Below are 24,334 nucleotides of genomic sequence, written 5' to 3'. Positions count from 1 at the left end.
TGAGAGATGACTTGGGCAGGTGGAAAGTAACATTTAATGAGAAAAACAGCTAAAGCAAGGTGAAGGGTTGCTGTTCACAGGTGATAGAGAGAGTTGAAAGAATCTCAGAGCACAACCAAAAACACACAGCTATTAAGTAAACTATAAAAAATTGATGAAAAGTAAAGAAAACTGCAAGGAAATGGGAGGAGAGATCAAAATACATAAGGAAAGCAGCAGCCAAATAAGTAAAGCTGTTGATACACGGGGGAGGAAAAGCATCAAACAGGGAAACAGAGCTCCTAGAAGAATAAAAAGGGGATTGCCAAACAATGAAAAGCGATAATTAACCTATTCAAAAATTATCAAACAAAGAAAAAGAAATGTGTGTGCACAGAGAAAATGGTCATCAAACAAAGGGAAAAAAACTTAATCAAACAAAGGAAAACAGCTCACCAAACAAGAAACAAAATATTGGCATGCAAGGAAAATGGTTGGCATAAAAGTAAAGAAGGACTTGTGTTTTATTTATGTACTGTATTTGAGAGCTGAATGTTGCGCAGGTACATGCCTTCCAGAGAGAGTGCTGATGTCGGGCGCGGAGCCCTTCTTGAGCTGCGCGGCTGCCTTCTCCGAGCTGCGCACCACCACCTGCGAGCTGACCACGATCTCGACGTCGCCGCCCTTGTCGCCCGGCGGCACCGTGCTGCTCCGGTAGTGGTGGTGGTGGTGCTGCTGCTGGCGGTGGCCCGGGCGGCGCTGCTTCGGCGGGCAGAACTGCCCCTCGTGGGTGTGGCCCGCCGCCGCGCCCCGGTTGAGGTCCGCCCGGCCGCCGACGGTGACGTTGGGGAGCGTCGGGAAGGACGTTATTGCCGGCTCCGAGTATTTCTGCGACATCGGGGCGGGTACGAATAAACCGACTGACGAGACACGTGTGAGGAAACACAGCTGTACTATCCGTCGGAAGTTTAAGAGAGAAGTCAAATTGTGCCACGGTTTCCACCGTTACGAGTAAAATTTCTATTTAAATCTCGAGTCGGCGCACCAATTTTTATAACACGAGCAGGCACGTGGCATACTTTGTACACGTGTAAAGAATAGCTGTCTTTATGTTGCCGAGGTAAAGATGTATGAGCAAAATCACAGCTTAATGCTAGTTTGATTAAATAACGATAGAATAAAATTTCACTGTATCACCCTGTTACCGCATACAAATAGTACCTAACAGTGTTGACTCACTTGGAGCAGTAAACAGCACAGTCGCGTCATATTCCAGCCAAACGTTTATTTGACTTCTAATTATCTCGAAGACAACTGCCTCAATGTTGGAATCTGCTGCTAACTCAGAATCTGGGGCATTTTCTTGCACAGATATAAAAGATAACTGCACTGTTTGTGTAAAATGTGTATATATTGCATTGTAAAGTTACTGTGGTTTATGTTGTGGCACGACTAGAGAGGATGACTGTGTGTCCTATCGTGAGGGACGTACAGATTCAGCACATCGATAACCGTGAGGGTACGAGAGAGATATTTTACGTGGAAAATTATGTACGCTATAGATACTGAGATTCGTTCCAGTAGCACAGCTGTCAAAAGGAGACAGTACCTGTACACCGATTGGTGTCAGACTGTAGCAGCAATCTTAATATTTAATTGTAGTTACACTGGTAAATATGTTCCTGGCTTCCAATATTCTTGTGAGTCTCATATGTATTTGATGATATGTAGACAACTTTGACGGTTTAACTGACAATGCAATTTAGCAATCCGTGCAAAATAATTTTACCGCTGAAAGTCCCGTCTGCAGAAAGAAAGAAAAGGTGGATGGTGCTTTGATAGCGACAGTATCAGTAATTCGGCAGGTAAATTCGATAAGAGCCAATCGTAATGCTCGATTCATTCACACCCTTTGTCCTGGGTTATAGGGGCCTCTATAGAGCGGGGGGAACGTTTGTGTGTGTTGAAAGCAGGAAGGGTAACACACGATGGACTGGGGTATCACGTTAGGACCACTGGAAAGAGTGCATTCAATGGTATACTGCGCTATTTGCAGTTAAGCAGAGTTAGACACGTCTTTCATGTCGCGCTAGGAACAATGCGCCCTGTGCTTAAATTTTTTCTCACCTAGCTCACTGTTTATTTTATATTACTGCTACTCACTTGCATGTATGACAACACAACTTATCACTGAGTTAGATAAAGCAATAACAAGGGAATAGCTATGGGCTGGCAACTGTAAAACAAAATGGTACGGTAAAAGACGATGTTATTTGGATTCGGCGCATCTTACGCATAGGGTGCACCCACTCGAGGGTTAATTCCAAACACCGGAATGTCCAGAATGGAACAAACCTCAGTGCTCCGAGACAGTGGCCACGAGCATGCGAGTCGTGCTCGTGTGAATGTGTGTGTGTTTTCTACTTTGGAAAAAGGACTTCATCTGAAAGCTTAAATATTCTAGCAGTCTTTTTTTATGCCTATCTATAGCTCAATGTTTCCTCAATTATTGACTTTTGTAATGCAATAGCACAGTTTAACAGATACAATCACAACACTCTTGCTCATTTTTGTCGTACTCTGTGACAGCTACATTGCAAGCAACCAGTAAGTTGCATTGCTGAATGCGACTGATGAATGTGAAGAGTATCATTTGCACTGATTTGTAGAATGGTTTTTACAAATAGAAGTATATGTAGAATTTGACTGAAATTACTTGATAGTTGACACTTCACATGTTGGAGCTGGCCTCCTCTAATCAAAGCACTAAACATAAGGCCCAAACCGTGCGCTGAAGCTTAGCATGACACAGCACGATAATGAATTTTAGAAGGCTGCAATTCATCATTGCAACGGTATCATCAGAGTCTGAAATATAATAATCTCATCCAGTATAATGGCGTAGTACAGTGGTTAGCGTATAAATGTGATGTGTTGAAGGTTGTAGGTTCAATTCTCGTGAAATGTAGTAACATTTTTTATTTCTAAACCTAATCAAAAATTTTTGATCATTCTTTTTATTCCACTGACTGGTTTAAATGTGTTCTTTTGTTTCTAATACTTTGCTGCATCGTTATCATTATTATTTGCTCTTATTTTTCTTCCTATCATACTGTCTTCAATTGGAATCTGCCTGTGTTGCTATCAGTTGATAACGCACCAGCTCGTGTAGCCAGTGTCAGGACAGTTCAAGTAACCACCGACAGTGAGAAATTACAATTTGCTGTTAGTGTTGAAACTGAATTTTTTGTGTCTCGAGTTTCCTTTTACTGGGTATCTTTAATCACTGTGAGCAAACTGACTGCACTTTAGTTCTGCCACAGATTTTTGAATGCCATTTTCTGGGATACATTGCACATCACAATCACGAGGACGAGTTTACGACTTGAGTTCAAATTCAGGGCTACGAAACAAGTCATCTGCTGCAGTTCAGTCACTGGTCACTTAAAATCAGCTGTTTACAGAGAATCTCGTATTTCGATCATGCCTCACGGTGGCTGCTTCCGACACTGCTCCGCATTACACATTAACATCATTTGTGAACTGACACACCACGTGTGTGTGTCGCCTATAACTGAGCTGTAGCACACAGCTGATGAGGCAACACTGTAGCGGCAAAGGACAGCCATCAGCTGTCAAGTATTTTAATCTGACTATAGTGCAATAAATTGCAGCAAAACCAAAAATAAGACACCACATTTCTCATACTTTAGATTTCCTAAAGACCCTGAGATGTATGCATACCACATTACAGGACTGTTTAGTTATCAATCTCTTGTAAGCTACAGAAATCTGGTGTCGATTCATGTTCCTTTCTAGGAGCACAGTCTAACAAATATTGCAAGACATGATCTTTTGCAGAAACAGTTCATATACTCACACAGTAATATGAAGATTTATTCTCTACATTTTGAGCCAGCTCAGTTTATGATTTTTATTACAGTCGTCTGCTTAAGAGAGAACTGCCACCCAGCTGTGATAATAAAGCAATAAAACTAAACAGCCAAAAGGAACTAATTCCGCAACTGCTGCTACATCAGAGTTAGAAACATCAGCCACACAAACAGCATTATCTTCGAAACAAATGTCTTTCGGGGATTGAGATTTACCTTCCTAACTGGTACAGCTGGTAAATGATATACACAATACCAGATTCATATGGAACTGTGTGATGAACACTTTTGGTGAAGTATCTGATGTACTGTAGTTTTTGTTTTGCTGTATATCTACAATTACCACTTTATTCAAGCTATTATAGATCCAGCAACTGTAGTATGTATTTCAGCATAAAATTCAGTCATCAGTTGCATAGATATTTTTATTTTGCTTTACTGGTTTTGTCAAATTAATTTATCATCTTCAGAGGTCCACAAAATTAGGAATATTATAAACCATTATACCTTGGCTATAGATCGATGTGAAGCATAATATGAGTATTACAGAAACTTATTTAGTATTCATTTATTTAGTATTCATTTAGTAGATGTCAGTATCTTCTTCATGGTAGCATAATGCCATTACGTGTGCAAAAATGTACATATTGTATGTGATTATAGTAAACACAGAAAAAGACTGATAATTTAATGTAAATCTGTGGATTTTGGGGACAGGGTGTATACGAGGACAAGAAAAAAAAATTCCCAGATTTTCCAGTTAAAAATACACTTTCTCCTGGGTGAAAACACACTTTTTCTGTGTTAAGTGACAGTATATTTTCCCTCGGAACTGCAAAACTTATCAATCCTTTGAATGGTTATGGTTTTATACATGGGCACTTTAGAGAACTTAACTCAGGGAAAAAGACACGTTTTGGAAATATCTTTGATGGGCAGCAATATGCATGCCGCGTATTTTTGTATTACAAAAGTATACATTGGAATTCCACCAAAAACTGTATGTTACTTTCCGAATCACTGAAATCGAGATTGCGATGCGCTTTTGTAAGCCAGTCATAGCTCACGTCACATGATCTCGCCAGCCGATGACAGTGGATATTCAGAGCATAGGGCACGTGATGTAGTCAGCCAACAGCAACATCACTGTTAAGTAGCACGAACACACAAACAGGGAAAGTTAATATTTTAAATTAATATACATAGTGTTGCTACACGGAAAGCAAAGCTTTCACATATAATATTCGTCTCTAAGGTTAATAAGCTGCAAGATAAATTAAGCTTTCGCATATAATGTTGATCTTTTCTGCGCGTGTTACACTTTAAAATTTTTAATAATGACATAAATGTCTGATCTTCTGGGTTCAAAATTCTTCTAAATGGCTCGTCATCAAAGAGTTGATTTTTAAATGAGAGTAAAACGCTGTGATTTAAGAAATTCATGGTACATTTTCGCACATAGTCCAACTTACGTAAAAGGATATTTACTTTGAAAGTAATACTTTTCAAATCACCATTCGCAATATTTTCCCACGACCTGTTAGAAATAGGTTCATTTCAGCAGTTGCCAGACAGCGTACATAATAGGCGACACCACGCTTTTGCAGTTACCATGACGTAAGAAGACCATATGTACGTACATGTAAAATATTGAAAGATCGTACACTATGTCATAAAAGAAACAAGACATCAGAGGACACACCAAGAATATCGGAATTTAGTGAACCATATTAAAATGTGCACATTTAAAGTGCATAATTAAAGTGCACATTCATAAGTCCAGATTCCCAATGAAGTAGACCTCGAGCTGATATTAAGCTTTTCATTGTGGTTTCCAGGATGTAAATTTTCTTGGAGCACCATTACTGTATTATATCATGTTTGGTTCTTTATCATGGCATAATGCCATACGTGCTAGAAGATGAAAACATGCACTTGAAATGCAGTGAACAGTTGAAACTAGCCAGTACTGTGGAATTAAACATTTCGTTTGAAATACATTGACTGCTTCTGCGGAAAACGTTAATAAAAGTCAAATTTCTTTAGCAAACAGACAAAAATAGGTTCAATGTTCTGCAAAGCGATTAATGCTTGACTGTCAGAAAGGTGGAAATAAAATCAAATCTGAAACTAGTAACGTATTTTAGCCTTTCGTAATTATGTGGATGTATTTTAATTCACTTGATAGCTCCCGGCCACAGATATCCATTTTGTTTTCATTTGACGGGAGAGTAAACAAAGGGGAAACAGCAAAATCACTAAATGTAAATACGGGTTACGTGGAGACTACAGACTATAACTCAGACTGCTCTGTGCATCAGCCCCAGATCTGCGATATTTGTTAACTGGGTCAATAGTAAAAAACAAAAAAACTAATTTTCAAAAATATGTTCATCTTGTAGCGCACATCTTTCTGAAAAGTCTGAAACATAAAACGTGTGTTCGAGGAAATGTAAGACAAGTTATTTGGTCTTAAGTCTGCCAAAGTGCAGTGCCACACCTCTTCATATAGCATTCTTCTATTGCAAGTCACTGTATTTTGCTCTGTGGAATTGGAACGTTTATATTTTGTAATGGATTCCATCAAACTATATTGAGGACAAGGGAAATTGAAATGTCCTGTGGTGCCTCTCCTGCTCCCAGTCGGCCAGTTTGACAGCCTGCCCCTCTTAAAAAATAATCTCGCAATTAATAGTGGATGAGATTATTTGTAATCAGGAGAACAAGAACTCTTCAGAAAATTTGTACTCTTTATTGCCTATTGGATAATTACTTGCTGTTTTGTGTGACATAAAATTAAATATAGGATATATAAAACCAATAAAGACAAGACAAGCAAGAAGTACACTTTTCTTCAATCCTTAGCACCTAGCATTTTTTTCTCTCTAATCTTGCTACAGCTTTACATGGCATGCTTTCCTTTCTGCGAAAGAATCTATTACCTCATCAAAGTTCGTCAAACCTTTTGCTACGTGAACAATCAAAATGTCGTTATCTAACACTGAAAAAGCTGTTAATACAAAATACCCAAGAATGGTGTGATTTCTCGATCTGATTACGTCTAATTTTGTCACTGTCTGCTAGATAAAACAAAATAGGCCTTTCGAATATTGCAGCAATTTTGTAACACACAACAAATAAACGAGACTGTTTTGGCACAAATGGTCATTTTTATAACATGTCAGAATATAATACACAAAGTTGCAATATCAGATTCCTGTAAGGCCTACGACAAGCAAAAAGGTTTATGTTAGGAAGTAGTTTCACATTTCATTCATACACACCAGTTTCTCAAGCATTAGATCGAAAAGTATTATTACAAAATTTTTATATAAATTTGGAATCTTCTTACTCTTCCATGTGTGTGATGTCCACCTTTCTTCTCTTTCCTCATTCTAACAAACAATCTTGTTATCACCAATTCTGTAGCTATTCATGCCATTGTCAAAATACGTTTGCCGATTAACTACAATAACCCTGCCAGAATCACAGGTTTAGTTATCCTGCAATTATTCTCTGGTTAGACATTTTTACATGTTCGTACAACACGTTTTCCGTGTTACTTCCAAAATAGAACTTTAGCGGCTGCTAGCCGGGGACTGTACAACTGGTCCTTACTAGTGTAGTGATCTGGCCTAAACGTTTCTGTCAAAATTTCATTTTCTTGGATACACCGAGAAGATAATACGTAATCTTTCTCACCTGTTATTCCTGTTAGTCGCTTATTTCCATTCTGGTAGTCTGAATCCATGGATTTCACTAGTAATTATAACAACGCTGATCATTCGCAAACCCAATCAACCACATAATCAGACAGTGATTGGCATTCATCCGTTTGGCTTTACTCTGCTCAGCTCGTATAGCCACGTCCCCTTTTGTCTGCGGAAAGTTTATTTTTAGATGTGACAAGGATTCTCCTGACAGACACATCATGTACACTATCCAGGCATTCAAAAATCAACTTATGATTCATTCAGAAATCAAATTAAAATGTTTCAAAAATGTTCAAAAACCAACAGGGATGCGTTTCAAAATCATACGAACAATCGATAGACCAACGTCCGCTGGATGCTACGCGCTTTGTGAAACAAGTTTTTTTTCCATCAAAAATAAGAATTTGGTGCCCCCTTTTCCTGGTAGCATCTAGCTGCTTGCTGCGACTGCTTGCACAGCCAACAGCCACATTCCTGTAGCCAGAAGCAAGAGAATCTACCACTCAAACGCAACTCAACTTCGCATATGCAAGAGCCTGCTCGTAACTGCTAAAACGAATGTAATGTAAACAGTTGTGACTTCACTCTCATCAGAGGCAATTTGTTGTTTTGAAGCATTGCATAGTCTTCCTAAAGCCTTTGACACATTTTGCTGTTGGCAGATGCTTGCACAAGCACTGTGTGTCGTCGTCGTATATGGCGCATTTTCTTTGCAATTTAAGTTGTTTTTGTTTTCCTCTCGTTTATATTTTATTGTTGAAGTATTATTCTGCAGTAGTGGGATACAGTAATATCCTTTGTTGGAGTATCGGTTCTTAGCAGTCAAAATTACAAAAAATTAACAGAAAACTAAAACAATGAAGAATTCCCGGGTTTTTCGCAGTTTTCTCCCGGATGAAAAAATTCCCAGGTTTTTCCCAGATGTTCCAGTTGTCCTGGGTCATATACACCCTGTGTGGAGCATGTAGAAGGTCACCAAAATTCACAAATACAACAACCCTGGATGCCCCATTCTAGGTGGTTATCACACTCTCACTGAAAGAATTTCGGACCTCACTGACCTCAACACCTCCAACCAATTGTCTTAAACCTAGCTTTCCACATCAAAGGTACCAATCGCTTCCTTCACTGACTCTCCACCATTCCCATCTGTTTACCACTGGATCCCTACTTGTCACTGTTGATGTCACTACTTTATACACCAATATCTCTCATGTCCACGGTCTTGATTCTTCTGAACACTACCTTTCCTCATTCCTTTAACTCCAAACCCAATACCTCATTCCTCACATGCCTTACTAATTTTATCCTAACACACAACTACTTCTCCTCTGAAGGGAAGGTATGCAAACAAATCTGTGACATGACTGTAGGCACCCATGTGGCACCCTCCTATGCCAACCTGTTTATGGGCCATCTACAGGAAACTTTCCTAGCCTCTCAAACCCCTGATCTGGTTCAGGTTCATTGATGATATCTTCTTGATCTGGACTCAGGCCCAAGACACCCTATCCTCATTCCTTCACAGCCTCAACATTTCCTCTCCCACCCATTTCACCTGGTCCTCCTCAACCCAGTGTGCCACCTTCCTGGACATTGACTAACACCTCTCTGATGGCTCCATACACACCTCTGTCCACATTAAACTTACCAGCCACCAACAGTACATGCATTATGGCAGCTGCCATCCCTTTCACACTAAAAAGATCTCTCCTATACAGCCTGGCCATATGGGGACGGTGTATCTGCAGTGACAATAACTACCTCGCCCAATATGTTGAGTGTCTCACTAAGGTCTTCACAAACAGGCACTATCCCCAAACCTAGTCTGCAAACATATATCCTGTGCTATTTCCCTTCATATCCCCAATTCTCCTCCCACCACCACCAAGAATTAGTTACAAAGGAGTATCCCCTTTGTCACTCAATAACATCCCAGACTGGAACAACTGAACCACACCCTTCATCAGGGGTTTGATTATCTATCATTGTGCCCAAACCTGAGACCATTCCCATCCCAAAGAGGTGGTCTGTTACCCACCCAACCTCCTCAACATCCTAGTCCATCCCTATGCCAATTCCAACCCCTTGCTAAAAGGATCATATCCCTGTCAAAGGCTCAGGTGGAAGACCAGCCAAATTTACACACCCAGCACTTCCTATTTTAGTCTTTTCACAGGTTTTCCGTACCGCTTCAGCGGCACGGCCATCTGTGAAAGTAGCCATGTCATATACCAGCTCTGCTGCAATCATTGCATAGCTTTTTATATTAGTACGACTACCAACCAGCTATCCACCAGGATGAAAGACCATTGCCAAACTGTGGCCTAGAGTAAAGTAAACCCTGTGACAAAATGTAGCTGATTGTAACATGCTCGAATTCAATGGCTGCTTCAATGCTCAAGCCACCTGGATCCTCCCCTCCACCGGCAGTTTTTCTCAACTGTGCAGATGGGCATTATCTTCACAATACATTCTCCAATCCCGTAATTATACTGGCATCAACCTATGGTAATGTACTGTCCCCACACCCTCCACCCAACAGTTTCTCCCCCTCTGTTGTATAACCTCCTCCCAATTCATGTCCCTTCACCCTCATTTTGCTCACACACTGCCAAAGCACCCACCACTCCCCCCCCCCCCCCCCCCCCCACTGCTGACTCTCCTTTTCCAACCCATCTGTCACAACTTCCTGACATTGCCCAAGCCTTGTTCTGCTACCTTCTACAGTAATCCCTGTACATTCCGCCAGACAGAGCTCTTCTCTCCCCACACCCATACTCTGCTATCCTTTGCCCTTCCCTGCCCTACTCAAGAGTGTTTTTTTTTGTTCAACTGAACATTGCAGTTCGGTTAATGCGAACGGAGATAGTGGGCATGTGCGTGGGGTTTGCTTGCTTGGTGCGTGCGTGTGTGTTTTTCCTTTTCTGAAGAAGGCTTTGCCAGGAAGCTTACTGTGTAAAAGCCTTTTTGTTGTATCAGTCCGCAACTAAATGTGTCATCTTTACAGTGAGTAGTAATCTGTCCTTCCCAAAATTCTTAATGTATGTATCTTGTTCTTTTTTATGGACCTTTATGAGGTTTGGAATGATGAACTATTAAAAAATATTTATAACTCTAAATGCTAGAGTGTTCTTGCATTTAAACCTTTACTATCATCTTGCTCATACTACTACTACTACTACTACTACTACTGCCGCCACTAATAGTAATCTCACCAGCACTGTCATACATAAAACTTCCAAAAGTTATGTGTGAGTTCATAAAAACAAAACATAGTGGCCACATGCAGAACTTCAAATGCCACTTAGTATAATTTGTAAACAGGATGAATCTACCCACACTACTATACATACAAAAGTCATTGTTTAATGTTGTTACAAAAAATCTTGAAAAGTTCTTGATCAATTTACTTTGAATTTTTACACGATACTCTAATATACATTTGGACAAAGTAATGTCGGCCTTCGGGAGTCTTGACTTGTCGATGATCCTGCAGGTCTCCTTTTGGATCTGCTCAGCTTCCTCCTTGGGTAAGCCCTGAGGAAGATAACAAGAGACTTGCCATTCTGCCATATTTGGGGCCCCTGTCAGCCTAAATCGGGAAGCTACTGAGAAAATCGAATTTAAATACAGTCTTCCAACCACTGCCGAAGACGAAAGAGCTGCTGGACTCAACTAAAGACCCAGTCAAACTCAACACACCTGGCATATATAGCATTGCCTGCGAATGTGGTGTACAGTATATTGGACAAATGCAGCGCTGCATCTCGAAAAGGTGCGAGCAACACATCAGAAACGTCCGACTTAGACAGACAGAGAAATCTTCTATATCTGAACATAGCATCAAAGAAAACCACACCTTTGATTTCGAGAACACCAGGGTGCTGTGCCAAGCCGGGAGCTATTGGGACAGCATCATTAAAGAATCGTCAGAAATACAGGTCCACGAGAATCTTGTGAACAGGGACTAAGGTTATCAACTGAGCGTGGCTTGGAATCCAGCATTAGCCGCAATACGCCCTGAACATACCAAGAACCGTCCAGCTCGCAAGATGCAACCGGAATGCTCTGACGGAGACACGAATGGTGCACCTGCTTCCCCCCTCCACCCCACCCGCCGGCTCTCCTGGATGCAGCCTCCTGTGACCCGATGGGGGGGTCACACTGCAGGTATAAGGGACCGGCATTTGCAAAGTCTCGGCACTTCGACAGATGATGATGATGAGTATACGAATCTACTATGAATAAGGTGCAAGTTTAAAAGATTGGTATAAATATTTCAATAGGGGTCAGGAAGATGTTGAAGACAACTGCCCTGGACACTAACACATCACTTACTGATGACAATGCGGAAGAAGTAAAGAAAAGTGTTCTGGAAAATCATCGAATCAGCATCACAGAGGTTGCCAATGATGTCAGCATACCCTTTGGCTGATGCCAAGCAATATTTTTGTATGTTTCAGGGATGAAATGCACAGCAGAAGAATTTGTTCAGATATTGTTGAATTTCAATGCAAAACAGTTGTGGAGACATCACTAAGGAATTGCTGAGTGAAGTCAACAACAATCCGGAACTTTTAAAGAAGGTTATAAACAGGTGACGAAACATGGGCATAAGGATACAATGCAGGAACCAAGGCCCAATCATTCCGATGGAAACTGCCTGAAGAGCCAAGGCTGAAAGAAACTTGACAAGTTCGATCACACGTGAAGGTTCTTCTCTCTGTTTTCTTTAGTACAATGGGATAGTGTGTACTGAATTCATGCCTTATGGCCGTAAGGTCAATAAGGACTACAACTTGGGAGTTCTGGCCATTTGCGCAAAACAACTGAAAGAAAAGCAGAACTGTGGGAAAACCACTTCTCCCAGACATTTCCCAAGGCTGAAGAGAACCATGTAAGGACATCATTTTGCCTCCACTGAAAAGAGAAAAACAGAACTACTGAATGATCCAAGCACCATGACGAAAAGTGAATTCCAGAAATGCTTCCAAGATTGGAAAAAGTGCTGGCACAAGTGTATTATATCTGAGGGATGTTACTTTGAAGGGGACAAAATTGATGTTGATGTCGATAATGATGACCAAATGAAGGTTATTTAACAAAAACAAAGAAGATACCTGTTGCTTTTTGATCACACATCATATATGAAAAAGTTGGCAGCAAAGATCTCTACGTTTCTTGACTGACTTACTTCAAATTTTTTTCCACAATAGTCTTTCTTCAATTTTTTTTCCCACAACAGTCTCACTTCAAATTTTTTAAACAATAGTCTAATTTTTTTAAAAACCTGCGATGGACAGGTTTTCTGTGAAAGCTGACTGTGAGAAAGAAAATGCTGTGCTGAAGAAGTGTAGTTTTGCTTTCTTTTTTGAAGTCTGTTTTAACTACAACAGTAGCTCATTCAAATATCAGACCAACTGTTTCTCATAGATTTTTTCGCCTTATATATAAATTTATACAAAAATGGTAAACACAGCTATTTATTATTTTCTCCCTTGTGATCTGTTTTAATAGAAAAGATAAAGGTTGCATTTATGAATTATTGCTTTATGATTAAAATACTATATGCACTCTGAATCATCGAAATTTTCTAATCCAATTCATTTGCAGATTAAAATTATGTGAAACACTGTCACTGAAGCTACTATCCTCACAGATTCAGCAGCAGTAAAGGTCTCTCTTATCTGGTACACTAATGATCCTGATCAGCCTAACCATTTTAAGTGACTTCAATTCCTAATGAGGGTTCCAAATGTGTATCATTTATAAGTTGTGAAGCATTACTGGGTTTGCTATTACATGGTAAGACATTCATAACTTGCATCACACGGAACTGGGCAGAAAGCGTAAGTTAGGTGAAAAAATGAGCAGCAAAAAAGGCCTGTGCTAATGTGTGATATTTTACCTGTGTGAATTACATCTGATGCACGAACATGTTACAGAGATTTCACTATATAGCCAAATACTAGAGCCACTGAAGGCAATACTAAGAGCCAGGAGCCAACAGTTTACCCATGTTAAGTCCATCTAATATACTTGACACAGAAATTCCAGTGAATTTTCATTTGTTCTGTGATCACAAGTATTGGAAGAAACCATTCTTTCATAGAAATTTGCAGAAGGCACTATTCACAATCTTTTTCCTGCCAATTATTAATGGTTAGCCCTGTCTGTGTCCACAGCTGAACATGAAGCAACTTCACACATTTTTAGAATGAAACATGGGCACGACTGTCGGGACAGAAAGTGTGACTGTCCAATGAGATTTGAAACAAGAACTATATTTAGCATAGCGATTAGCAAAATTATTTTCAATACTGTAACAAGCCTCACTGCATTATCCACACATGAATAACACAAAATTTCTACAACATAAATAAGGCCTTTTTCCAATGGCTTTACAGCATGCTACAAATAAGGCATAGATGTAGGGCACTAACTAAAGATAGAAAATGACATTTTTGTACAGGACCTCAAATATTTCAGAAAGTAAACTTTTCCCTCTAGAAGCCATAAAAGAAAATTTCTCCCAGGCAGGAAGTACGAAACTATGTCAATGCTTTTGCTTCACATTAAATGCTACAATGGTAAACTGTCAACACTTTATCATATGTCCTTAATGAACAGATTTCAGTTGAATCTGACAGGATAACAAGCAACTATAAAATCATGTATTTTCGATATAAGGTGCTCGACCGCTGCAATGTAATTTATGCTACATGGATTTCTTTACTGAGCAATCTGTTTCTATTTTACAGGTCACAAAACATCACCTTTGTATATCCCTGTTTAATCTAATGCCCTTTTATAATTACTAGTAGATTTGTCCATCTTGTACAAACCACAGTTTATCTTTTCTTCTGTTTCCCAGACATATTTCACTGAAGTTACAGTGACCTCAGTGGGTTTTTATTTTCTTTCTATCAGCCAGGAAAAATGCTCTTTACTATTTGTATGTATATAAATTTCAGTTTTTAAGACAGCATTTACAAGTTCTAAAACAACGTTTTCTTTCACAGTATGTCATGTAGAACTTGCTCCATGTGTGTGTGTTTTTCCCTTCAACTATGCCTTCAATTATTTTTTTTTTTTTTTGCGGGGTGGGGGTTGGGGGGTAGGGGTGGGGGTGGGGGAGGGGGTGGGTGCTGCTGTTGCATTTGAGAATATTCAAGTCAGTGCTGATGTCTGTTGGGCTGTTTTCATGTCGATAAGGTGTTCAGCAAATGTAGCATGACAGCTGTTACTTTTTAATGCTCTATGTTCTGTGCATCTGCTATTGAAGTTTCTACTTGTCTGTCCTTTATAAATTAATTTGCAGTCTTGGCACATCAGTTGGTAAATACCCAATACGTTGTGTTTGTCTGCGTCTGCATTGGTTGCCTTTAGATTTCTGTGTACTAAGTTATCTGTCCTGGAGGCTATTTTAAGGCCTTGTTTCTTGAGTATGTTGCCTATTCTGTGGGTTATTTGTTGTTGTAAGTGAGGGTGTGCCATTTCCTTGCTCATGCGTGCTTGTGTGTTTGTGAGTTTGGAATGAGCTGTTTGAGTCTGTATGCTAGATGTCTCCTTTATTTTTGTATCATATCCATTCTCTGAAGTCATATTTTAAATATTTTTGCAGCTCTCTTCACTGAGCGGAGTTCTGTCCAGTCTGTGCAGCATAAAATAATAATGGTGACTTATTAAAACGTAATTTGAATGGTCTTTCTTTTACATTGCTTCAACCACAGTGAAAGTTCTATCATACCACATCTCAAAATCTGCAGTTCCGAGAGCCCAGAGAAATGCAAAATGTGTCTGGAGAGTAGGTTTAGAATTTTTGGAATTTTAGTCTAGAAACGGGAAATACGCAGTGAGCTACTTACATCTGGGTCCTTTAGGTGCAGCGCGTGGTCGATGATGTACGAGATGTCGACTGCTCCTGGGTACCTCATGAGGTAGGTGAGGCAGGCAGTGTAGTCACTGGACAGCACTGCGAGAGAAAAATATGATCTTTGTTGCTGTTCCAATATTTTATGTGCAAGAGGGTCCACAGCCTACACAAAATTCTTGAACGGTAGCCATAACATTATGAAAAGGAAAGTTGCCACTCACCATATAGCCATTGCCAATTGCCACTGGCCAAAAACTTTAAGTATGAAAATCTTTTTGTTGTGCCTATCTGCTACTCAGCATCTCCGCAATATGGTGAGTGGCAACTTTCCTTCTCATAATGTAGTTACATTCCATCCTGGATTTTCCTTTGTTTGAATGGTATCCAACGTGTTAAAAATTTTTATAGTCTTGAGTGAAATAAAATATCATTAAAACTTCAAGATTACCAGTTTTGGTTGACTAGCACTCATCCTCCGATCTATGGGGGACGACAAAAACAGAAAATTGAAATTTTCTCACAGGTAAAAGGCGTTTCAATCAGTGCACACACTGCTACGGGGTGAAAAATTCATCCTGGTAACTTCTTGCAGAAGTGCTAGTCTCATATGCAGCAAAACTTCTGTGAAGTTTGAAATTATAGAATGTAAAGAAGAACTGTCTCATGTTGGGTGATAAAATGTGGGACGAGAGAGGTAGCTGTGGAAAAACCGGAGTTAAACACGAACAGTTGTTGCTTCTGAAGACAGTTTGGAGTCTTGCTCTTTGGAAGATGATGGAAGCAGTAGACAGGCCATTGGTGCCCATACACCCAATCCTTTAGCTAATCAGTCAACTTGACTTTTCCATGAACATGAACAAATGTTTAATTACTTCCTCCGGTTAGTTCGGTTCGTTGCTTTAATGACTAAAGGGACCAAACTACCAAGTCATCAGTCCCTCCTACTTGGAACAGGCAAGTCAACAAAACCAAACACCAAAGTACGGCCTAGTGCGAAAAACCCGAGGTAAGAAAACCCCGAGGTCTACCGAATGTCAACAAAGCCTAGGGACAGGAACGAGAAGAAAATGTGGGAAAGGAAGAAAGACGGGCAAGATGCCCAGTAAAGGGAGCAGCCGGAGGCCCACAAAGGCAGAAACTGTGATGAGTGACATATGCCCATCACTTACCAGACACACACCAACCAACAATAAATACCCACGACGACTAGTGACACGGACAGGGCAAGAGAAGCACAGGAAAATTGGGTAAGAACACTACGTCAAACAGAACACATGAGAAGGGAGAAGAAGAGCAAAATAACACGTAGAGTGAGGACTGGAGCGGACCACCGGGCCCAGACACCTCTACTTGTTTCGAGCTGAGGAGGCAACGGGGCATCCTGCCAACCCATCAATAGCTCGACAAGTCTGAGGCACCCTCCTTTAGAGAGAGTGGGAAAAACCCTCATTACAAATTAACTGTAAGACCAGGTCAGCCACTGAGGCACCATGTGCTAGCACCAGGGGTAGCGAGTCGAGAAGAATAAGAGTCCACCGCAGGAAAGCAATGTTGGGACAGTCCGACAAAATGTGGATCACTGTCAAACGAGCACCACAAAGACAGTGGGGCACATCCTCACAACGGAGATGACAAGTCAGTCGAGTACAGCCGATGCAGAGCCGGAAAAGAATGGTAGAGTGCTTGCGACAGGTCCACAGTGAGGACCTCCACATATTCTATGTCTCCTTTACCACCCATAGTTTGCTCAGCAAAGTCAGAGTATGCCATACCATACTTACCATACTCCAAATCCTTAGAACTCGGCAGCATAACAAGCAATCGGAGGGCCGGTGCTCGAACAACTGTAGAGGACAAGGGGTTATTTTTAGGAAATATGGTGCGAAATTGTGATTTAGTGTGTTTCAGTGCGCGATGCGCCAGCCTCACGCCAGACGGCGGACGAAGGCTGGCCGGCGCGTTATACATGTGACACAGTTTTGCAACGAGCGTCGGTATGTGTGTACGTGTGTGGCAGCCATCAGAACACAGCACTAGCAGAATTACGCAGGCATGGACCCCCTGTGGCGCGGTTGCGTTAGCCACCTCGTCGAGAACCTTCTAATAAACACGCTGCCGCGTAACCGGCGGATTCAGCAGCGGTCTGCACTATTTAAAGGTATCGGAGGTGGGCGTCGGCATTCGGTTCGACCGATTGGGCATTCGGTCGCTGTTACGTCGTCGTCATCAGTGATGCTGTCTCCGAGGACCGGCCGATGGAGGGCATTGCCCAATGCTGCACCGGCGACTCCCGGCATCATCACGAGCCGCCGCGTCTGCGAGCTGGGCCGGGTCTCGTGCTGCTAACCTCCTACCGCCTGCGCAGCCGCTGACCGAGTGCGGCATCGCGTTCCCCGGACTGCATGCATCAGCACGTCTCCACCACGACATGAGTGGTGGGGCTGAGCTACCGGAAAATGTATTGGAAGAACCAACAATAAAGAGGAAGATTGCCAAAAACGGCCACCTTCTTCTACCCAGCCACGCCCTACAGCCCCGAACACATCACCTGCTCCGGTCATCCTATTACACAACGATCTCGAGAGGCCGCTCGAATGTTGTCAATTCGGTCAGTGTGTCAGCAGGTTCATTCCCTGGCATACTGACGTGACCATGACCCAGGGTCCAGAAAAAGACCACCGAGTATTCACATATTTTGAGGGCAGAAAGAGAACCATAGATAGTGAGGACTAAGAGATGGTGAGGATAACACTGGTCAAGAGCTTGTAAACTGCTCAATGAGTTACTACAGATAAGAAAAGACTCACAGATGCAGGAACAAATACGCTCAAGAGCACGAGAGATGGCTACAAAATACATAGTGGAAACACTGCAGCCTGCACAAAGGTACACAACGTCAGTGTAACCGGCAACTGTAGAGCCGTTAGAATAGACTACTTCTGAACCCCAAAATGCACCGAGAATGGTGAAGAATTGGCAGCAAAAGGCCTTAGGATGAATCGAGTCCTTCGGGCCTCGTGATGGGTCTGTGGGCAACAACCCAAAGAAGAGATGGTAGAGGAGAAAGCTGGAGTTCAGAAAAAAGGGACCGGATACGAATGGCGATCGTAACTCCAGACGTCAGTCGCTACTGTACGAGGTGGATCTTCACATCTGGAAAGGGGAGACAGTAGTTCGGGTGCTCCGGCTGTGGCTAGTTTGTATAATTCCTTCTTCACATAATACTTTGCACCGAGTAGCAGGTGCGGTAACAGCCAATGGCGCAGAGAAGTAAGCTGCTTATTCTGTGGAGTGTCGACCCAGTGCATCAACTCGGCAGCGGTGATGCCGCACGAGCCCCGCTACGCCTGTGGTGCCAAGTGTGGCCAGCCGGCAGAATCGTCTTTTACAGGAGACCACGGTACGACAGTGGCGTCGGCCGGAATTGAGCTGTAAAATGACAACTGGAGAGCTGTGGGGTGTGTGGCTGGTCAGTTGTGGAGTGTTGGCCAAATGCACTGAGCAGACAGGTGGCTGTCATCGGTTCATCGGTTCATACCCACTGGCAGCAGAGTTGAGACAACAGCTCCAATTGACAGACTGGCATCACGTACTGCCCAACAGCCCAAACGATGAAGAGCCGATTCAAACGTGATTAAATACTGAACAAAATTTTCACTCCGCAGCGGAGTGTGCGCCGATATGAAACTTCCTGGCAGATTAAAACTGTGTGCCGGATTGAGACTGGAACTCCCGAGTTTGAGTGTCCAGCACACAGTTTTAATCTGCCAGGAAGTTTCGTGATTAAATACCGCTCCTTCCTGGTAGTCTGTATGCTGAACTGTCTGGAACATATCAGTAACTGAAAAGTGTAGCATAACCGGCAGTAGGCTGGCCGAGCTGCGTCGATTCGTGACACCAGGTGTGTCCTGTGACCTGGTTCCGGTCTTTGTGGTCTGCTGGCACAGAGGTCGATCGAACAGTTCCGATGACCAGCAGCTGCTGTCTGGCTGTGTCTTCATTACAGTTGTGGGCTCTCACTCCAAGTTCTCCTATAGTTTTACCCTCTCACAGAAGACAGGAGATGAGGTAGTGGAGGATGTAAGACAGAGGGTGAGTTGTGAGTCACGCTTGGTAACTGAGTCAGTAGAGCACTTGCCTGCGAAAGGCAAAGCTCCCAGGTTCGAATCCCAGTCTGATTCCCAGTTTTAATCTGCTTGAAAGTTTCAAATCAGTGCACACACTGATGCAGCATGGCATTCTGGAAACAGAAAACTATCTTTCGGTTAATGTTAACACTCAACAATTTTTAAAAACCATACATTTGTAAAAAGTATCAAAAAATAGATATTATAAAAATGTTTTATAAATAATGTATGTTTCTTAAAGACTGTTTAGTGTTCCCATTAACTGAAAGGCAATTTTCTCTTTATTTCCTTAGACCTGAGGACGGTTGCTAGTTATCTGAAACCAGTAATCAGTAAATTTTAACTATATTTTATTGTGATGATTATTAAAATTTTTGAAAAATAACAGATCTCCTCCATCCAGTGATGTCAGTTCTTACAGAGTTTCTCAATGGAGACGTCTACAGACGTTAAAGTAATCTCTGGCGTGCCACAGGGGAGTGTTATGGGACCATTGCTTTTCACAATATATATAAATGACCTTGTAGACATTGTCGGAACTTCCGTGCGGCTTTTCGCGGATGATGCTGTAGTATACAGAGAAGTTGCAGCATTAGAAAATTGCAGCGAAATGCAGGAAGATCTGCAGTGGATAGGCACTTGGTGCAGGGAGTGGCAACTGACCCTTAATATAGACAAATATAGGCAAATACATAGAAAGAAGGAACCTTTATTGTATAATTATATGGTAGCAGAAGAAACACTGGTAGCAGTTATTTCTGTAAAATATCTGGGAGTATGCATACGGAACGATTTGAAGTGGAATGATCATATAAAATTAATTGTTGGTAAGGCGGGTGCCAGGTTGAGATTCATTGGGAGAGTCCTTAGAAAATGTAGTCCATTAACAATGGAGGTGGCTCACAAAATGCTCGTTCGACCTATAATTGAGTATTGCACATCAGTGTGGGATCCGTACCAGGACGGGTTGACAGAGGAGATAGAGAAGATCCAAAGAAGAGCGGCCCATTTCATCACAGGGTTATTTGGTAAGCGTGATACCGTTACAGAGATGTTTAGCAAACTCAAGTGGCAGACTCTGCAAGAGAGGCACTCTGCATCGCGGTGTAGCTCGCTGTCCAGGTTTCGAGAGAGTGCGTTTCTGGGTGAGGTATCGAATATATTGGTTCCCCCTACTTATACCTCCCGAGGAGAACACAAATGTAAAATTACAGAGATTCGAACATGCATGAAGGCTTTCCGGCAGTCGTTCTTCCCGCGATCCATACGCGACTGGAACAGGAAAGGGAGGTAATGGCAATGGCACGTAAAGTGCCCTCTGCCACACACCGTTGGGTGGCTTGCGGAGTATAAATGTAGATGTAGATGTACCCAATTTGCTGGCTATCACTACTAGGATAAACAACCTTTTTATTTTATATTGTTTACCACTACAAAGTTTCTCATAATGAGGAACACTCCACACGCATTCAACAACCTGTCATGAACTGCAGACAATGGTAAATTCTACTGTGGACACATCACAGACTGTTTATCGGCAAACACAAGCTATCACAGGTTCCATGTTATTTGCTTTATTACTGGTATCACTATTCAGACAGGAGACATTCAGATATTCATCATCAAGATGGGAACATGGGAAAGGCTCAAAACTCCATTCGCACAATTGACAACACAAAATGGTGTGAATGTGATGCATTCTCAGAATGAATTTTCACTCTGCTGCAGAGTGTGCACAGATTCGAAACTTCCTGGCATATAAATACTCGGTGCCGGCCTGGGACTCTGCCCCAGAACCTTCGCCTTTCACGGGCAAGTACTTACTGACTGAGCTACCAAGGCCAAACTTATGTCCGATCCTCACTGCTTTACTTCCAGCAGTATCTCATCTCCTGCCTTCCAAATTTCACACAGATTCTCCCGCATACCTCTAGGGCTAGAATTTCTGCAAGAAGGTATATTGTAGAGAAATGGCTTAGCCGCAGCCTAGAGATGTGACTGGACGTGTTATGCTTATTGCATGCTCGCTGGCCAAATGTTTTATACAAGCAAATTCATTTGAACTATTAGTTCCTTATCACAAAATACTCAAGTTAGGACCCTTTACATCTGCAGCGTTAATCTGCAAAACAATAAAGTGCACGACAGAGGGTATTTCCCATTTTATCACATACAAGGATGTCCTCATAGTTCAATCCGCGGATGGTAGGACAGAAGAATGACTGATTAAATGCCTCTCTGAATGCAGTGATTTAGACTAATCCTGGCTTCATGTTTCCTGGGAGAGCAATATGTAGGAGGTTATAGTATATTCCTACACTCATTACTTTTTACTGGTTCTGCATCCGCAGCTCATAGTCTTGCGGTAGCATTCTCTCTTTCCGCGCACGGGGCCCCGGGTTCGATTCCTGGCAGGGTCAGGGATTTTCTCTGCCTCGAGATGACTGGGTGTTGTGTGTCTTTCATCATCATTGACTCGCAAGTCGCCGAAGTGGCGTCAGCTAACAAGGACTTGCAATTTCGGTGGCCGAACACCCCGCAAGGGGTCTCCTGGCCAACAATGCAGTACGATCATTTCATTTCATACTGGTTCTTCATACTTTGTGAATAGGCTTTCATGAGATACTTGGCGTCTATGCTCAAGTGTTTGCCCATTTATCTTCTTCAGTATTTCTATGACACTGTTCAATGGGCCAAACAAACATGCCATAGTTCATGCCGCATTTCTTTGAATATATTAAAAAACTAGAAACCCACCTCGATTGCGTTATGGCAGGTCATGGCCCATCGAACATAGGCCGGTGTGAGGTGGAGGTTACACCATTAAGTTAAGTAGTGGTTTAGACTTTGTACATATGTACTGTTTGTGTTTTCCTTTTTTTCGTTTATAAATGTATAGCTATGCTGTTCTTTTAATCATTGACAAAGGTCTTCTTAGGCACTTGTGGGTTTTATTGTTCTGAAGAAGGTGTAGTTATCTGCGCCGAAACCTAGGTTAACACTAGGTGCTTTTTACGCATCGAGGCGGGTTTCTAGTTTTTTAATATATTAACTAACGATTGCTGACGTGCTGCGATGTTGAAGGTTTCTTTGAATACATTCAGTATCCCTGGTCAATCCTATCTGATACAGGCCGAAAGATTTGAGCAATACTATAGGATGGGTCAGACAAGTGATTTGTAAGCCATCTCCTTTGTATAGGCTGATTACATTATCACAGTATTCTATCAACGGACAAAAGTCTACCACCTACTTTCCTTGTGACGGTGCCTATGTGATTACTGCACTTCAAATCCCCAAAAATTGTTGTACCCAGATATTTTTTTTGGGATCAGTGACTCAAATTACTACTCAGTGATGATGTAGTCACATGTTACTACTTTTTAGTGTTTTGCAAAGTGCATCTACTTTAAACAGTACTTCACTGCAGGTAACTAGATCATCTGCAAAAAGTCTGACGTTAATATTAATATGGTCTGCATGGATCATTAATAAACAGCACGGACAGTGGGTTCAAACACCTGCTGCACTTTGGTTAGCATACGTGCCCTTACCAAGAACAGAGCTGCAGGGAAGATTTCCTCACCTTTAATGTGGTTATGCATTACCCATCATCCACTTGTAGATGAGAAGCTGCCTGTGCTCATTCTTTTTTTCAGTTGGGTTTAGGTAAGATTGCTCAACAGCCAACCAACAACACACATGTAAGTTCCCTTTCTTCACTGAATTGTTTCACAACCCATCTTATGATGCTTTCTTTCAAACTGGGCGGCTTTTCACAAGGAAGAAATGTGTCGTCAATGTCCTCGTCTGTTAGAATTTTCACTTTGGAGCAGCATTTCTAAATTTTAAACAGAGAATACGAGTACAGTACTCACACTGGTGCCTGATGGCGATGAGCATGGCGACGACGATGTAGTTGACTAGTTCGAAGTCCTGCCCTTCTGCAAAGATGGCGTCCCACAGCACGAGCAGGTCCTGCAGCGGAAACTCCCGACCGAACAGTAGCCTCAGCCACCGGCTGTTGACATACACACCGTATTATTGATGTAAGGAACTATAATTATTTCTCACAGTAACTCCACCCTCTTTGCTGCTTCCATTCACCTGATATTCCAAATTAAAGTTTACACGATTTGAAGATTAGCTGCCAGTACAAAGGCAGAAAGACGTCTGAAATCAAAGGCATCGTACAATGCAAAGACGGAGAGTAGCTGTGATGTTTGAATTAAAAGATATATTGTCCACGGAGATTAAGTAATCGAATGATTAACTTCTTTTATTTTTTTGATTTTTATCACACATGAGCATTCCACAATGCCATAAACAGTTTCGACACACCAAAAGTCTGCTTCACACTACATGATAAAAAAGAAAAGCATCTAGAAGGGAAGGAGGAAAAAAATGAAATTTTACAGGTTAAGAAGATGTGATATTATTGTAGTGATTAAAATACACTATGATCAAAAGTATCCAGACACTGCCAAAAGATACTTTTTCATATTAGGCGCATTGTGCTGCCACCTTCTGACAGGTACTTCATATCAGCAACCTCAGTAGTCATTAGACATTGTGAGAGAGCAGAATGGGGCACTCCACAGAACTCGTGGACTTTGAACTTAGCCAGGTCACTGGGTGTCACTTGTGTCTTACGTCTGTACACGAGATTTCCACACTCCTAAACATCCCTAGGTCGACTGTTTCCGGTGTGATAGCGAAGTGGAAATGTGAAGGGACACGTAC

General features: G+C 41.7%; 1 protein-coding gene across 1 annotated transcript in view; it reads right to left on the bottom strand.

The window, feature by feature from the left end:
• Positions 1-24,334, bottom strand: part of LOC126428049 (TBC1 domain family member 5) — a 164,373-nt gene that overhangs the window by 63,336 nt on the left and 76,703 nt on the right. Inside the window, exons 9-11 of the mRNA XM_050089926.1 lie at positions 23,470-23,612; positions 15,457-15,563; positions 551-867 (exon numbers count right to left, since the gene is read on the bottom strand). Coding sequence (XP_049945883.1) covers positions 551-867; positions 15,457-15,563; positions 23,470-23,612 — 567 coding nt within the window. The remainder of the gene's footprint in view (positions 1-550; positions 868-15,456; positions 15,564-23,469; positions 23,613-24,334) is intronic.

The sequence above is a fragment of the Schistocerca serialis genome, chromosome 12 (assembly GCF_023864345.2).
Source record: "Schistocerca serialis cubense isolate TAMUIC-IGC-003099 chromosome 12, iqSchSeri2.2, whole genome shotgun sequence".
Taxonomy (NCBI): Eukaryota; Metazoa; Arthropoda; class Insecta; order Orthoptera; family Acrididae; genus Schistocerca; species Schistocerca serialis.
The sequence above is the reverse complement of the archived record's forward strand: the minus strand, read 5'-3'. Positions and strand labels throughout refer to the sequence as shown.